The sequence below is a fragment of the Indicator indicator genome, chromosome 8 (genome assembly GCF_027791375.1).
Source record: "Indicator indicator isolate 239-I01 chromosome 8, UM_Iind_1.1, whole genome shotgun sequence".
In the NCBI taxonomy this organism is placed as follows: Eukaryota; Metazoa; Chordata; class Aves; order Piciformes; family Indicatoridae; genus Indicator; species Indicator indicator.
In genome coordinates this window covers 34,631,996-34,650,005 of record NC_072017.1, presented here as the reverse complement: position 1 = coordinate 34,650,005, position 18,010 = coordinate 34,631,996, and the positions used below count along the sequence as shown (strand labels likewise).

The 18,010-nt window shown below is 43.9% G+C and overlaps 1 protein-coding gene across 1 annotated transcript in view; it reads right to left on the bottom strand.

Moving 5' to 3' along the window:
* Nucleotides 1-16,317: 16,317 nt before the first annotated feature.
* BANK1 (B cell scaffold protein with ankyrin repeats 1) overlaps nt 16,318-18,010 on the bottom strand; it is a gene marked incomplete at its 5' end in the record, with an annotated part of 142,586 nt that continues 140,893 nt past the window's right edge. The window contains one exon of the mRNA XM_054382960.1: nt 16,318-16,362. Coding sequence (XP_054238935.1) covers nt 16,318-16,362 — 45 coding nt within the window. The remainder of the gene's footprint in view (nt 16,363-18,010) is intronic.

The following is an 18,010-nucleotide window of genomic DNA, read 5'->3' as shown; positions in this document are numbered from 1 at the left end:
GCTGAAATGTTGCCTGTAAATTGTATTTCCCTGTCCAGTGTCAGGGCTGACAATTGCAGTGTTACCTGCTGAGCTGAGCCTTCTCCATTTCTTTATAATGAAAGCATTTTCTGGGCTTTAGTTTCCAGACCTTAAAACTGGGAGGACTTCTTGCATTATCCATCCTGGTTTTTGTTGCCACTGCTGGGCCACTGTACTCACTAATATATTAGTGCTTTAAATAAAACAAACCTCAAACTTCCCCTTCTTCCCCCTGCCCAAACCTCTGCCTGAATCTTACGTATGTTTGAATTCTCCTGATACAATCATTAAAATGTCCTTCAGCAGCATAGCTTTCTCTGATGAGGCAAAACCTCTGCTAGTTTTACTACAATGCAGCTATGTCAGTGTAGGAGAGAGAAAGTAAAGGGTGTCTCTGGCAATATGATGAATTACAAACTAGTTTGCAAGCACAGGTCCTGATGTTGCTCTGTTTATACACATTTTGCAGTGAGCACAATGAGAAGCTATTTCCTCTAATACAGGGTACTAATTGAAAGCCTGCTCTCCTTAGGTTGTGGATATCTGGGGGAAAAAATCCATTTATGTTGAACCTCTAGAGATTATCGTATCCCTGAGTAACTTCAGAAATTTCAGTTTAAAACTGATGAACAGTGTAGGTTAATGTAACATTTCTTTATCTACCCAGAGATTAACACAAGGCTGAGTTCTTAGAACATGTTAATCACTGGCAAGAGTGTTATCAAAATAAATGGCTTTTGAGCATCATTTATTTAAATATCTTAAAGCATCTGAGGAGGGCTCTCACCTTTATTTACTTCCACTGCTGCTGCTAAGAAATATTTTTGCGTTGCCAGGTGCTCTCCACAGAGAAAAGTTATACTCCAGGAGACTTTCAGTGGTGTCTTGGGCAGTGTGAATTCGCCCGTTCTTGTCATGCAGCCCCATGTTAACCCCTTAGCCCTGGTATTCTCTGTCCTCAACAGCTGGCACATGCTGTAATGCTCTGAAGCCTTAGCCTTACAAATACATGCTTGCTTTCTATTTCAGCAGCTTTTTAGAACTTAGATGGAAACCTGGAATTGCAGAAGGCGGCCTGAGAAGACTGGACTTACAAAAGATTGTATGAGTCAGCTTCTCAGCTTGGAGATGTTGCATCCCTAATTCCTTAAAAATGGGGATTTGGACCTTCCTAGAGTACACCCAGAGCCTGATGCTTGAGAACGTGCTGCTGTGCTGGACAAAGCCACTGCTTAGAGAACAGCCATGTTCTTTGGGCTCAAAGTGCATTGCTTAGATCTGGGATGGGTCTGAGCTTAATCTTCTCATCCCCTGTGAGAGCACTAATTAAAAGGGCAACATCTCCTAGGGTGTTATGTGAGTGTACCTGTATAAGGGTGGTGGAAAAATGCAGTTGGGAGCTCACAACCACAATATAGAATTAAGCAACATACAGCAGCTACTATGCCCTGCTGCTCAGGTCTCAGCTGGTGCTTTAACAGCAGCAGCATCCTTCTCTTCCCTCCTTACTTTAAAAATGAGAGTAAATTTTGCAATATAGTTCTAGCAGATAGTCACCACATTTGAAACTGGCACAATTTAATAGTCTGCATAATTTAGAAGCTTGGTTTCATGCATTCAGGGTTGAAAGCCTTCTCTTGATCGTTCTTTCCCCATGTTGCTGTGCAGTCTTTAGTGTTCAGTGCTGGTTATCAAGCTGAGCTGTAATCCAGCCCCTCTGCTGCACCAAGGCACAGTGATTCACAAGGCACCCATATCTACAGAGAACACCAAATAGATTTCAAGTGGCAGCTTCAGTCTGTAGCAGCAGTGGGGGTTGTTACAGTCTGGTAGCTGGAGAATTTACTGTAGTCTGTGTCACTGCAATCAGCTGAGTATATCAGCTGATAAGAGATATTTAGCTTCATCCTGAAGAGATGGTGAACTGTCAAATAGTGAAGATAAAGTGAGGGAATCATGCCAGTCCTGCTATTATGCTCCATGTCTGTGCCCCATTATGTCTTCTCTTCACTACTGTGTATATATCATGTTGTGCTGCAGTTCATGGAGTGGGTTTCTGAGAGCTTGAAATACTGCTTGCAGGGCTGCTTGTGTAGCTCACTGCTTGGTCAGGCTGGATTCTCTGTTACATGAGGCAAAACTGTACAGTCTTGAGGCTTGCCTTGAACCCTGAAGGAGTAGGAAAACATGCTGCTAGAAAAACATGAGGGTAAAAAAGAGCGGGCCTGGATGGGTCCAGGTGTCATAATTCTAGTGATGTCTGTAGAAGATGGCAGCTTTGTCTCCTCAAATTTTGTTGCCTTGAATTTCTTTAGTAATGACATTGTAGAGAGGTTGGTGCTGGTCTCTTCTCAGAGATGATTAGTGATAGAACAAGAGGGAATGGCCTCAAGCTGTGACTGGGTAGGTTTAGACTGGACTTTAGGAAGATGTTTTTCATAGGAAGAGTGTTCAGGCATTGGAATGTGCTGCCCAGGGAGGTGGTAGAGTCACCAGCCCTGGATATGTTTAAAGGTCATTTGGATGTGGTGCTTGGAGATGTGGTTTAGGGGTGAACCTTGTAGAGCAGGGTACTCTGTTGGACTTGGTGATCATGAGGGTCTTTTCCAGCCTGGATGTTTCTGTGATCCTGTGACCTTTTATTATGAAGTGGAATGTATGGAGAGGGGGCACAGGCCTCCCTCTTAAGACAGGGATTTTTTTTTTTTTTACTTTTTTTTTTTGCCCCTGAGGAGGAAGAGGCAGACACATCCATTCTGGATGAGAGAAGGGCTGGGCATCATGGTGCAAGAAGCAATGTTTAACTTGCCTTCATCTCTCATCCCTGGCTCTTTCCAGGGCTGAAAGTGTCAGCTCTTTTCCCAGTGGCAAGCAAGAGCATGCCCAGGTTTAGTCTGTCACATGAGTCAGAAGTCTTTTTCATGCTGGTGGTGGGATTTGGGCTATGGCAGAGAAAAATGTGCTCAAGAAGAGAAGTGTTGACTTCTTCCTTTGACTGTCCTTGCTGATGCATTTGGGCTGTATCTGGCCTGATGAATAACAAAATGCCTGGAGCTGGGTGGTGGCACTGTCAGGGCATGTCTGCCCTTGCAGAGCAAGCTGCCCAGTGGGGGTCTCCAGGCACAGCAGTGGAAGGCTTTTGTGCTCTGTGCAGTAGCTGGTGAGGCATGGGCAGGGTTGGCCTGCAGCTGAGCACACAATCTGACAGCTGCCTTTGCCTCTGGCAAGCCTGGTGTGGTTTGTCCCAGTATCCCTGCACAAAGGGTCTGCTGTGTGAGCAGGGGTACCCCCAACCCATAGACTGGAATGGGGAAGTGTTTTTCCCTTGGAGACTGGGTTCTCCAAGCTTTTGAATTTCAGCTGCTTTCAGCTTCTTTAAAAACTCCACTTGTTTGATGGTTACTGATGTTGCCTCTGGATCTAAAATTAGCATCTCCTTTGCTCTTGCAAATAGCCCCTGGGAGCTGTTTCAGTGGCTCTGCATCAGTTAGCTTGAACTCTGGCACATTACCTATGTGGAGATGTGAATCTGTGCTGGTCCATCTTGTACAGCCTTTCAGAGCCTGCAGCTCTTTTTCTCAGTACCAGAGCCACAGAAGCCATTGCTGTAGAGCTGAGTGTGTGTGTGCAGATGGGCTGTCAGCAAGGAGCCTACGTGGGCGAGTGGCTGAGGGAACATGAATGAGTGATTGAGCAGAGGTACAAGTAACAAAAGCTGTGGGTGGAAAGAGAAGGCTTGAAATTGGCTCACCCACCAGGCTAATATGTTCTTTACAATGCTGTATACAAGTGAGAAGAGGATGGAGGGGTCTTTACTCCCCCAGATGTTTGAGTTCAATGTGGTTTTCTCTTGGGCATGTTTTTGTTTCTACACTCTCTTTAGGAACAAGGAAAATGCCCTGGCTGCTGCTGTTCTTAAGTGTGCTTGAATTCCTGGATAAAAGAGCTGCAAGCTCCTGTGGTGAGGGCAGGGAATCTTGCTTCATTTAATTCTCCATGGAAAGCTGCTAGGTAAGAAGAGCTTGGCTGTGTGGGGCTGAGCAAACATCTGATTGTGGGATTTCCTAATGTCCTAAACCTCAAAGTGTTCAGTAAACAGATTAGGTCAGTGAAGCAAAACAGACATGTGGAAGTTACTTTAGTCTGGTCAATGTGATGCTATCTGTGACCTGTTCATGGGGGGGAAGAAGCCTCAAGAATGTTTCCCACCACTGAACTGGTTCCTCTCTGGGCTGTCACGGTGTGGATGCAGCTGACTTGCAGCAATGTAAGGGAATATAAAGAAGAACTCAGTCTCTGTGTGCTGCATTAAGGTTGTCTGGCATGCCACGGGGAAAGCCTGTCCTCTATGGCTTTCTGGGTAGGCAACTAAGCAGGAGTGCTCAGTATGTGGGTGGGATATTGGCTTCCTTCCTCAAGGCATGCACCAAGCTTAAGTGGGAAGGAATGGAGGGAGGAGGGGATGCGTGCTGGGCTGAGCTGTTCGTACAGATGCAGTAAGCGTTTGAGCAAGGTGGAGCAACAGAGAAACAAACATGGTTGTGTGGATTCCTTTGAGCTAGGAGCCTTGCATACTTTCCTGCAGAGCATCACTTGCTGTAGCCTTATCTAATCTCATTAGCTTTGATTTTCATTTATGCTAATTTGGTATCCTGTGGCAAACAGTGCAGTATCTCTCATGCCTTTTGTCAGCTGCCTGTAGAAAAGGTATCTTGGTGTTCGCTTTGTAACCTTAGAGGTCTTCACCTGGTCATTGAACTAAAACAGTCTCCTCCCATTGGCAAAGCAGTTTCTTTTCAGCCTGTTGTTGGTGCCACAGAATATGCATGCGTTCCTACACTGTAAGTTAACACCCTGCCTCATCAGGAACACCTTCCCCTTTTGTTCTTAGGTTTTGCTGAAGGGCTGCTTACATGAGCTTGGGGAATTGGAGCATACTATGGCCATACAAAATCTGCTTGAACTTTGACTTCAGTTGGACAGCCAGCAGACAGGCTATGCAGGTCAGATTTCTGCTTTTTCTTTAGTAGTGCCATAAACAGATTAAACGATGAGCTTTTTACTGTCTTGACTGTTATTCTGGCTTATTTGGTACAAGCCAGACCTCTTGCGTTCAAAGTTGAATTAGAGAGTAGTCGCCCTGTGAAGGCTCCCAGGGTAATAGTGAGCACCAAGCCTGGATAACTAACCCAACAGTATTGTGGTTGTGGAGCTGACAGGGAAATTTTACCTCTGAAGAAGTGGCTTACCTGTGCTGCAAATGGGGAGCTGTGTTTTTCTTGCCATTAAGCATCAGGTACTTGTCACTGTATTTTAGCCATCATTCAGTTAACCTTGGCCTTAAGTGAGGCTGATGACAGCTCAGTCACTGCTCTGGAAGTCTTGGAAGACTTTGAGGGAATATCCCAGTGTGAGTGGTATATAATAGCCAACTCCCATGCTGGGTTAAGCCATCTTGTCTCTTGTGGGAGGAGGAAAGGAGACTGCTTTGGATCTTCAAACCTATTTCCTTACCTTGGTTTATAAAAGAATACTATGCCTGCTGCTCATACAAGGCAGAATGGTTTGTGTTGCCAGCACTGGTTTGTAGGAAGTGTTGCTGTTCCAGAATAGCTGGTGCCTGGGTGGGGTAGGGATGGCAGGAGCAGAAATGTAGCTTTCTCTAAGACTATTTTGGGAACCCAACCCATGCTGGAGAGAGCTCATTTTGGTAAAGTCTTGATCTCAGCTGAATTTTGCAAACTGTATGCTTTTACTCTGAAATGCTTACAGTGTGCAGTTTTATTTTGTGTGTTTGCAAGGCATTAGACACAAATCAGACATTTACATATATGTAAAACTGGCAAAAGAAATAGGAACTGTGTCCAGATCAACAGTCAGAAATAGAATACAAGGTACTGCTACTGATGCTTGTGCAAAATGGAAAAAAAAAAAAACCATCGAGGTAACACTTCCTGTGTGATAGGAGGTGAATTCAGGGTTTGTGCTCATTTACAGAGTCACAGAATACATCTGGTTGGAAGAGACCTCAAAGATCATCCAGTCCAGCCCTTGAAGCAGCACTGAAGGGTCAACACTAAATCTTGTCCCCAAGCACCAGATCCACATGCTGCTTAAACACCCCCAGGGATGGTGACTCCCCCACTGCCCTCGGCAGACCGTTCCAATGTTTGAGAACCCTTTCGTTGAAAAAATGTTTCCTAACACCTACCCTGAACTTCCCCTAGTGCAGCTTGTAACCATTTCCTCTAGTTCTGTCACTTGTCATCAAGGAGGAGAGGCTGTCCCCCTCCTTGCTCCAACCTCCCTTCTTGAGGAAGTATTAGCAGAAGGTATCCAGAAAAGAAATGATCCTAAGATGTTTTATAATCTATCTTTCCTCCAAGATTCCTTTTACAGCATGTTCACAACTCGTCGACTTCTCTTATAGGTGGGCAGGAGAAAATAAGCAATGATGTGACAATGCTGAAATGGCAATGAAATAATCTGAGTGGAGCGATGTTGCTGCCTCTTTCTTTCCCGTTGTTCTAATGCTGAGAGAGAGAAATAGTTCAGCCATTTTTCCCACAGCAGCTGGATTGTTAGTGTGATTTTTAGCCTTGTCTTACGCTAAGGCAAGTCAGGTATGGTCTAAAGGCAACTTATGCTCATTGGATGGATCAAGGAGAGAAGGATCCTCTGTAGAGCTGAGGCAGAAGCTGCTTACCTGTTATGCTCCTATCGCTTTTTGGTCAGTCCTGCTTAGCAGAGCACTCACAGCACCCTTGGGTCTGATACAGTAAATGAGATTGGAACAATGGAAGAGGAAGGCTGTGGAAGCTATGCCAGATAAAACATGCACTGCAGTTTGGGGATTTCCTTGGAGTACCTGTGTGCCATTTCTGTATTAATATCGCTTCAAAAGGTTTTTTATAGTGTGTTAGGGATGGGGAAAAAATGGGTTTAATAGTGCTCTTATTAATGTAGAGGCCTGCTTGGCTTCAAATGGATTTGATTGATCAGTAGAGACAGCATCAGGAACTTCATTTATTGTATCCTGTGGTTATGAATTGACTGAAGCCACCCTAGAATAGACTAATGTATCATCTGTGATGGAGCTTTTGAAGACATACTTAAATGAAGGCTTCCCTCTCGCACTATTTTTCCCTTGCCTAATCCTTTCCCATTCTCCTTTCCCAGAGCAGTAGGAGTGTCTTCATGCTACCTTTGTGTGCTGGGAGCCCAAAGCTATGACCTGGGAGAATGATAGCTAATGCAGGCTCTGTTTTGCAGCTAGGCAACTGCTGGTATTTCCTTGTCTGGCTAACAGCAGGTGAAGATCTGTGAGGCTGAGCTGCAGCTTGCGTTCATGGCGTGACCACTGGTACTTGCATGGCTCTTGAGTTCTTGATTTTTTTTTTTTTTTTTAATTTGTTAAATTTTTTCTTTCTTTCATGCTTGAGTGCCCCGCCATCTCTATTGCACTGTTGAACTGTCTTGGGATACAGCAGAATACGAAGGACTCAAACACTGGAACAGGCTCCTCAGGGAGGTGGTTGAATCATCATTCCTGGAGGTGTTTAAAAAACTCATAGAAGTGGTGCTGAGGGACATTGTTTAGCACCAGACTTGGTAGAGTTAGATAATGGTTAGACTCAATTATCTTAAAGGTCTTTCCCAACCAAATGATTCAATGATTCTGTGACACTCTGAAGCATCCCCTATGAGTAAAGTGACTTTGACACACAGATGCTGCATGCTGTAGACCCAGCTGCCAAGTATTCACTTCCAGCAGTGGCATTCACAAGATCATTTGGGTACCTGAATCCCTTGGGTGTCTAGAGTTGAACAGCCACAATTCTGGGGTGAAAAGGGTATTGAGCCCTACCTCCATGGTGATCTGAGAGGGGTAGTTAATTGCAGTGATGCTGTTTGGTCTGCTGCTTTATGATCCCTGATGCTTGTTCTCTGACTGAAATCTAAGCTGTGGAGTGGGGGCCTGTACAGTGTGCAGGTGGGTCCTCATCTCCATGCTGAGGCATGTGGGTTTTCCTCTAGTATAACAGCAGCCCAGGCTGTGCAGGTAGAACTGGGTCTTGTAAATTCCAAGATAACAACCGAGTTTATCAATTCTGCTTTCTGGTCTAGGATTAAGAAGGGAAAGGAAAATGTCAAAGGTGTTTGGTTGTTACTTTGTTTGTTTTTTCTTTATCTAGAAATATTTTTATATGAAAGACTTCTGATAGCAGTACTTAATCTGGCAGACCAAGGTATTCCAGGACTCAAGGAAGTGGGTTGAGTTGAATAAATCTCTGCTAGACCAAGGCCTTTAGATATTTGTTATTCCTGTGAGCCTTGCCTTGAAACACACTGGATCCAAGGCTGCTTACTGAAGAGCTGCTGTAACCCCATGCCTGGGATGAAATGTTCTGGCCTGTCTTCTGCCAGGAGTGAAACCACAGGCTCATTATGAGGCATCTTAGCATTACAATTGATGAACTTGAACACTGGCTGATTAAAAATTCTGCTTTTTGCACATTTTGGGGTTTGTGGGGTTTCTTTGTTTGTTTGTGGTTGGGTGGTGGTGGTGTTGTTATGGGGTTTTTTTTTAATTTTATTTTACCAGGCTGGGTGCATTCTCTATGCAAGGCAACAGTAAACTTTGCCTGCTGGTAGAAGTTCCACACATGGGGCTTTATCTATATATATATATTTTATTTTTTTTTTTTTTTAGAGAACAAACATTTTCTTAGCTATCCCCTACCAGCACATATCTGATGTCACTTGCATCTGCATGCAATTGCAGCCAGTATCTGTGGTTTTCACTTCTAAATCCTGCTTTGCACTGTGTGCCACACCAGCTAGGGACCAGCCATTTTGGGCAGGCTCCATAAGATTCTTCACTGATGCTGAAGCCCTGCACATACAGGGTCTTTGCAGAGGAGAACTGAGACCCAATTACTTCATTCCTAGGTTTTCTCTTTTATGAGAGTGTGTCCATCCAGGCTTTTGGAATAACTGGCAACAGTGTTGTGTAGGACCACTGAGTTAGTACTAGGACTGTGGCATAAGCTGACTGCCCCTTCCCCAGGATGATTTTCTGTCTCTATTACACTCCTCCCTGCTCTTGATGCAGTTCTGCCCCTCCACCTCTCTTGTTGATGCCTTGTCTTGGAGCCTGTTTTTTGAATGATTCACTTTGGAGTCACATCTCAGTAGTGCTGGTTTGTCAGGATGCATGTCAGGGCTGAGCAGCCAGTCTGCATGGTCTTGCCTCCCCTTGGTTATTAACACCCCCTTGAGGAGTGTCTTCCTGCTTTTATCACAGAAGAGGTTTCCTACAAACAAATCTCTCTTCAGCATCACTTACATACTTGCAAGGACCACAGCTTCAATAAACTGAAGGCAGGACTTCAGCTTTGCTCTCGTTGGTGTAGATATGCTACAATATTATTCATAGGGTGAACATCCAGCAAGGCACCCTCATGGATGACCTCAGCCAAAAGTGGACCATCTTTGAGCACTGATGCCCCAGTGAAACCTCTCCTGTAGCAAGGCTCCTCCTGGCAGGTCAGACAGGCTGCTCACGGCATCCTGAGATGAGTTTTGGCTTGCTGATAACTACTGTCTCTGTGAGTCTGTGTGTGTTTTCTTTCTTTTGGCTGTTACCATGCTTAAAACATGACTTTTGAATGGTTTATTGGTTGAAGTTTAATAGAACACCTGCTGGCAGCAGGAAGGGTAGAGTGGTGTCACTGTGCCGATCTGTCAGTTAATGATTCTCTTACCTTACCATGAAGATAACATTTTAGGGCGTCTGTTACAGGGATCTTGTGTCAGAAATGCTTTCAGGCTCTTGTGATTACTTAATCATTGGATCAGCAAACCTTGAGGACTTGGTGTTGGAATGCCAGCTTATAAACGTGTCTCAAGTTGAGTGGCACACCTTGGGAAGGTCTGGCAGCAACATCAGAGGGGTGGGGAACAGATGCTTTTCTTTTTGTAGAAGCATAATGCTTTTACCTGTAGCTTGCACATCACAAACTACACCGAGATTCAGAAATTCCCTTTGGAGGACAGCTTGGGGTGAAAAAGCCTCCATCCCATTATTTCTCCTCTGGGGCCTTGGCTGGCTGCCTGAGAGGAGAGGTGGGTGGGTGGGAATTCTCTCTGTGTGTGAACAAAAAACCAGAAGCACTGATTTCAATGCACAGCTCAGCCACTGTGGGATCTTATACTGCAGGCATCATGTCAGATTATGGACAGTTTGTTAAAGACTTTGTATGCTGACAGCAATTGAGCTGAGAAACTGAAAAGGGCTTGGTGGGGTGAGGTTTTTTTAGTTTTAGATTAAAATACTAAGAGTCAGAGGAGGAATTAAAATAATTGTGTCAAGTCCACTCGCAGCTGAAGATCAGAGTAATAGAAGCAAGCAAACTTGTAGCATGGCAAAAGCATTTCTTCAGTGAAGTGACGCTGCCATGTCTTCCCTGTGGAGTTCTTACATCCTTTTGAGACTACTCTGCAGTCTGTAGTTGTACTTCTCTGTGTGGCTGTCCCTGTAGCTGTCCCAGTTGGAGGACCTGACAATACTATCACTTTTTGTGCAACAAGGCTCAGGATTTAAAGTTGTTCCAGTTCTGGCTTTAGCTAGTTTTAAATATTTACTGTTGTTACACTTCTGCTGTGCAACTGTGAGAGATGGTGTCTGTCAAACGCTAGGTGCACTTGCTGCCTGGAAGAACAACACAGCCTTCAAAAATTGGGGGGAGATTGAAACAGAGGGGAGAAAACCCCAAACCAACAACTGTATGGGCTGGGCTGGGTAATCTGAAATCAGTCAGCGTCTTCAATGGATAAAGCTTGCTTTTGGAAATTCCCTACTAAACAAATGCTTCACTGATGAAAGACATGAGAGGTGCCCCTGCCTAGGCTCTCCTCCCATTCCTGCTCAGGGATTACCAAAGCTTTTACCTTTTAAATCTCATTGATGTTGAATTTGGTGTTCAAAAGCCTAAAATCCTCTTTGCTGCTGTTACCCTGTGTCTTTAACTTCCTGCAAATGGGGATTCCCTGGTTGTGTTCCCAGCTGGAACTGGTGCTCTGCTTGGCTGCTGCTGAAGCCTGTTGCACTCCTACTGTCCTTGCTATGCATGGAGCTGTACTTGAGTGAAGCAGCAAAAGCAGAGCACAAGAGCTGCTTTGTTGTGGGTAATTCCCTGGGGTGGAAGCTTGTGGATTATCACACACTGTGTTCCAGAGGCAAATGTTTGTACAGACAGAGCCAGAGCACACCATACCATCTAGTGCAGGTCACACAGGAGCACATCCAGACAGCTCTTGAAAGTCTCCAGAGAAGGAGACTCCACAACCTGTCTGGCAAGCCTGTTCCAGTGCTCTGTGAGTAAGGAAGTTCTTCCTCATGTTGAGGTGGAACTTCTTGTGCTGTAGCTTATATGCGTTGCCCCTTGTCCTATCACAGGACACAAGTGAGCAGAGGCTGTCCCTTCCTTCCTGACACCCAGCCCTCAGATATTATAAATGTTTATTAGATTCCCCTCTCAGTCTTCTCCTCTCCAGACTGCGCAGCCTCAGGTCTCTCAGCCTTTCCTCATCAGGCGGTGCTCTAGTCCCTTACTCACCCTTGTAGTCCTCTGCTGGACTCTCTCTGGTAGACCCCCATCTCTCCTGAACTGGGGAGCCCAGAACTGGATGCAGTATTCCAGGTGGGAGTCTTAAAACATCACATCTCTTCTCCTATAAAGCCTGGCAATCTCATGTGCCTCAGTTCATAGACACTGACTTTATTTCCAGATCTGTGAGGCATTATAGATCTCATTGCTTTTGCTGTGGTTCAAATAGCTCAGGAGAAGAAGCCTTTGTATGGAATACTAAGCTACGCTGCCACATTAATACAGCAGTAACTGAATGTTTCTGACTTCAGAGCAGTGTTTGTGGGAGTGTCCCTATCAGAAATGGGTGTTTCCCCCAGAGAACAGATAATCTGAAAATGTTTAATCAGCCCATTTAAAACAGAATTTTATTAGCCTAAAGCTGGATGTGGGACACAAACTTGCAAGATTCAGTCATTGTTTTAAAATCCCAACATTGTCTTTTTGGCTTATTTTTATTTGTAGCAGCTCTTGGTGCAGTACTTTGTTGAAACTGGAAATACGAGTGTCATATTAACATGCACTTAAGGAGCATGGTTCATTTCTACTTAGTTTCTGATTACAAGTAGTTCTCAATTTTCCCTAACTGAAGTTTAAATCCAAACATCTTGTAGTGTACTGGCAGAGTGGCGATTCAGCAGTGCTGAGGGCTATCAACAATTCAGGATCCTCAAAGAAGTTAGGAAAGATTGAGATGGCTGTGGAGGCAGTTCTGGCTTGCAGCTTGTTTACCTACCTTTTAAGGATTGTGCAAAGCTCAAAGAACCAGGGTGGGGAAAGCCTGCTTACCTTCCTACTTATCTGAAAGTTACAAAGTTCTCTCAAACCCTCATCAGGTTGCACAAGAGATGTGTTTTTTTCTTTTTAAAATTTTTTGCATATGAACAGGGCGAGTCTGGCATCTTCCTGCATCCCCACTTGCTCAATGAGATCCTGGAGTCTGTCACTGGGGCAGTGCAGAGCAGTATATGTATCGACCATACTCATTTTTTTAGAGTGTCAGGTAGTGATAGGACTAGGGGGAATGGAGCAAAACTAGAAATGGGTAGATTCAGATTGGATGACAGGAGGAAATTCTTCTGGAGCAGGTTGCCCAGGGAGGTGGTAGAAGCCTCATCCTTGGAGGTTTTTAAGGCCAGGCTGGATGTGGCTCTGAGCAACCTGATGTAGGGTGTGGTATCCCTGCCCATGGTAGGAGCTTTGGAACAGGATGATCCTTGAGATCCCTTCCAGCCCTGAGAATTCTGATTTCTTCACCTTGCTGTGTAAATGCAGTAGAGGTTCTGTTGGGTTTGATGTGGGTATTGCTTACCTTAGGCAACTTATTAAATAAAACACAATGTTCTTGTAACCCAAATTCTTGTAATGACTTTAATGCATTAGTAGATTATTGATACTGATTTACAGTTTGACTTTAGAAAGTACTTAAAGTAGTGAAGGAGTAGAATTATTATCCTTAGGAAAGACAAATTTATATATGAAGTTTATATAGAAATGTCTTCTAACAAGAAGCAAAAAGTAAATTTCATATATTATGCCTTCACATTCTTCCTCACCTTTCACATCTTCCTCTTTTGTTCATTCAACAACTATCAAGCATTACAGAAATACTGAAATGATAGAAAAGTGATAAATTGTTAAAAAATAGCCAGTGTATCTCTGTGAAAATGCTATACTGTTGTCATGAAAAAGCAATAGCAAAGGGAAAAAAAAAAGTGAAATTCAGTGCTGACTTAAGCCTTCTTATGAATTTGCTTTAGTGATACTGGACTACTTCTAGAGCTGGCCCTGGAGAGAGATTCCAGGACCCTGGAAGTGTAACGATGACCACACAGTGCTGGAAGGATGCAGCCTGGAGGCATGAGGGCCTGGAGGCCAAGCAGAGGAAGCTGACGTGCAGCTGGCAGAAGAATTGCACTGTAAGAAATAATGAGAAATGCCTGTTAGTGTATAGACTGCCTATGTTTGTTTAGAATCACATTAAACATTGAATTTGTGGAAATGAGTAGGAGAGAATCCAAAACACAGTCTGCTCCTTCAGCTTCACCAGCTGGATCTCAGCTCATTTATTCTCCTTCCTGCTTGTGTAAGGGAAGTGTGATGGGTATAGGCATAGGCATGAGCAAGACAGATAGGAACTTTGCACTGGAATTGGAGCTCAGCTGTTTGGCCAGAGTATTAGCAATAGAAATGTAGCTTTGGAATGTCTTTATCTGCCTTTTTTGGTAATAAACGACTCAAGTCATCTTGCAACTAGTCATAAAAAAAATACAGGTCTGTCTTTAGAGATACTGGGTTTAGGTTGTGGATAATTTTATTTTTTTTTTTAACTTACAAGAAAGGTCCTGTCTTCCTGAGTGGTATAGACAGTATGGTTGGGCACATCACTGAATGTAAAAAACAACACAACTGCAGTATGAAGCATATACTTCAGACATGCAGGTAGTTGCTCAGAGGATCTTAGAATTTCCCCTTCAAGGCATGTTTTCCAGGATATGTCAGTAAATGAGCATTTCCTTTCCAACTCTTACAGAAAAATAGTATCATCTTCTTGAAGGTGTAAAAGAGAAGGACAAACCCAGCCCCTCCATGACAAAGCATTTTTTTCAGCCTTGCCAAGGCCGTTCTCCTGTGGTACAGCTGTGGCACAGATTCAGAGAATGGTTTGGGTTGGAAGGGATCTTAAAGATCCTCCAGTACCAACCCTCCTGCCATGGGCAGGGACACCTTCCACTAGATCAGGTTCCTCACACCTCCAAGGAGAGGCCACTTGCCTTGTGCAACCTGTTCCAGTTTCTCACTGTAAATAATTTCTTCCTAATCTGCAGTCTAAACCTGCCCTCCTCAAGACTGGTTGATAGAATGGTTTGTGTCTCTACAGGAGTGCTTTGCTTTTCAAACACTGGTATGTTTAGTGCTGTGGTAGCATAAAGGCCTCTGAACCAAACCTGGAGACAGAGAACAGCAAGAAAGCTGGTGAGAGGCCGTGCTTTGCAGAAGAGGAAAGCTCTGGAGTCTGGTGTGGATAATTGACACACAGAATTGAATGAGCTGGATAAATTGTGTTTTACAGGTTCTCCCACATCTAATTCACCTTCTCTCTCCCACAGAACAATTGACAGAGATCACCTATTCTGATCTCAGGGGTAATCTCCTCCCACCCCTGCATGATTCATCTTACTTCAGCCATCTGTAATCCATAAGCACCTCTGGCGCTGGTGTTTTGTCCAGCTTCAGAGCTTTCAGCATTCAGAGTTCTTTCACCCATTAGTATAGGTGATTTCTCAGCTCTGCTCAAGGAAACAGCTCTGTTAGGAGTTTAGCAGCCTCTTGAAGGAGAAATTTTTAATTTTTCAGTTTCAGATCATGCCTCAAAACTAAATTTTTGGGTCTTACAAGAACTTTGGGAGAGGGGATAGACCTGAACAAGTGATTCAGAGAATAAGCAGCAACAGCAACAACTCTTCTGTGGTGTGGGCATTCTACTTCAGTAAGCAGGGCAGCTGGCTCCAGAAATGAGGCATGGAAGCAGTTCTCACAAGCAACTGCTCTCTCCTTTACATGAGAGGAGGGTGGCAGAAAAGGCCTCACTGAAGATGATCCATTTTCAGTGCCACAGGAACAATGCTTCAGCAGTATAGTTCATCATTCCTCCCACTTGGGAAAGTTGGGAGAGGTGAAGTAACTTAGCTAACAAAGCCTTTGAAGTAACATTTGTCTTAATAAATGGTATCATTTTGTTACCATGGACAAATAGTTAATCCTTTTTATAACACAGAATTGCAGATGCTACTCCTGTCTAAAATGATAAACTTTCATTTTGAAATTTTCAGGTCCTAACCTCATCTGAAGCAATGGAAACCAAAGGAAATCCACCTGTGACTTCTGAAGCTGTTTGCCTACCCTTGCAGAGATCAATGAACTGAAGAAGGTCAGTGCCTAAGAGAAGAACCGAGGGTTGGGGAATTTGTTGAAGATCTCAAGGAAATCTGAGCTCAGTTCCTGGTAAGTTTGTTCTCAACGCAGATTAAATGGAAATGATTAAAAACCTCACAAAAGACAACCACCCAAAATGGAAGCAGCACAGTTAGCCAATAGTAATTAAAACCTCCAACTATTAAAGATCTCATTAGATGCCCAAACCCAAGACACTCACAACACTAACACAAACACGAGACAATTCTGCAGTGGAGATGGTATCATCACCTGCAAACTTTCCAGCACTGCAGTGGCCATTGGTCTCTTTGTTAAGTAGCATTTTTGGACACATCCTGTTGCTAGTCACTCTGTGTGCACTCAGTATGTAGGCCTGCACTCCAACACAGCCTTCACCTGCACAAGCTCAATAAGTTGCAGCAACTAATGGGAATGCTCTCCAGCTGAACCCACAAGTCAGCTGAGTATCTAATTGCTTCCAGGTCTGCCCTGCAGTAGCAAGAACAGAATCACAGAATCCAAAACCAAGTTTTGGTATAGGCCAGAATGTGTGATGTCCATGGTTTATCTTGTGAAATCAGACCTCTGAGATGCACTTCCATTCTACTGTTACACAAGTGCACTCTGATGGAAAGTACTTCCACAAGCCTTAATTTCCACAGCAAATAATGTCTCTGTGTGTGTGTTCATATACATGCTCTTACCTCTGTTAATTAGGCATCTGTTCTTTGTCTGTTAGGTTCTTAGTTGGAGCCTAAAAAGAAGTAAATGCAATTAATAAACAGTGATGTATAGCAATGATAAATTAGGCTAGTGCAGAGAACAGCTTTCAAATGTAATTGCCAAAATGCATACCTAGGATGAGTCACTTTTTATGTCTTTTACTTCAGATGTGAATACAACACAAGTCCCTGGGAGTAGGGGAGCAAGAGACACCTGCAGAGAGAGGCAGGTGCAGGGGAGAACGGCATGAGGTGTACAAACCTTACTTCTAAAAAAGCATGGCTGATCTTTATTGGTGACAAGGAGAAGAGGCTGGGGGGTACATGGACATTAAGTTGTCTTCTTGAACTCCTCAATCAACAGTTTGACTGTGGGAGTGCCTCATGAAGGCCTGATTTGGTGACAATTGGGTAAGAAACGGATTCCTTTTTTCTTGATTTTAAATTTGCACATCATGTGAAGCTGCAGTACTTAGAGTGGAAACCATGCTATAGATGTAGCTTCGCAAGTCCAATGGACACTATGGTAAGCCACCACCAAATGAGTATTCTTCAAGATTAGAGGTCCAGAATGCAATGCATACTGGTGAAAGGAGCAAGGAGAGGACTCTTTTCTATGTCTTCCTCCGTCTGCACATGTACTAAGGCTTATGTGTGCTTAAGTAGGTTGAGTAAAGGAGTTTATGTTCTCATGGATCCTCATGTCAATATTAGAGTTTGTTCATCTTCCTATTAACCAATTTCCATTGTCTCTGACAGGTCACTGTGCTGAAAATCAAGTTTTAGTTTTCAGGGAGCTCAGATGCTACCTGCATTCTGGAGTGGCATCAGCTGATGAATAAGCAATTGGTGAGCAGCTTGGACTGAAAACAAGGTGCTGATGAAGGCTGAGGAAGGAAGCCAGACATTTGGGAAAGTGAACATAATCAATAACCTGCCAGTTTGTGAAAGGTGCTGAGGAAGAGATTTGCTCTTTGGCAGCTGGTTGTGCAAACTTAATTAAACCAGGCCTGCTGTACGGTCAGAGGGCATCTGCAGGTCTAGAAATCAGAATTTGGATGATGATGTAGAGGATGCTGTTGTAGCAGTGGCTGCTTACAGTGCCTTACAGGAGCAGGTCACTACCAAACAGTCTATAGCAGCTGATAGTAAAGTTGTCCTCCTTGGATATAAGGAGGATTTTTAACAGCCAAAAAATAAATGGTTTCACAGTTGAGTTCCCTGTGGGAAAAGCTTTTCACCTTTCCACAGCATGCCTCTTACCTTGCCAAGGATCCCAAGAGTGGAACAGATGCAAAGACTGAATTGCTTGTTTGCCCCACAGGTCTATTTGTCACTGGAAGACCTCTAAGCATCTGATATGTTTCCCAAGACTTACCTTCATTTAAAACTGTAGGTTGCTAACATTGAAATAATAATAATAGTACAAAGCTGAACTTAACATTTGCTTAATGCTTTATTGGTCTTCTGAAGTCCAGCTGAGTTATGGTTTGTCTTCTGTGGCCTCTACCTTGCTGCCTAGGCAACAGTGAAGCAGTGACACTACTCACTGCTGCTGCTACTACTACACTACTCTGTTCTTGCTATACTATGCCAAGAGTGGAAACAGTATCAGTCATTCCTGGTTTTGATGAGGCTGTGTCCTTAAAGACTAAATTCAAGGGCCTACAGAGATTAGCT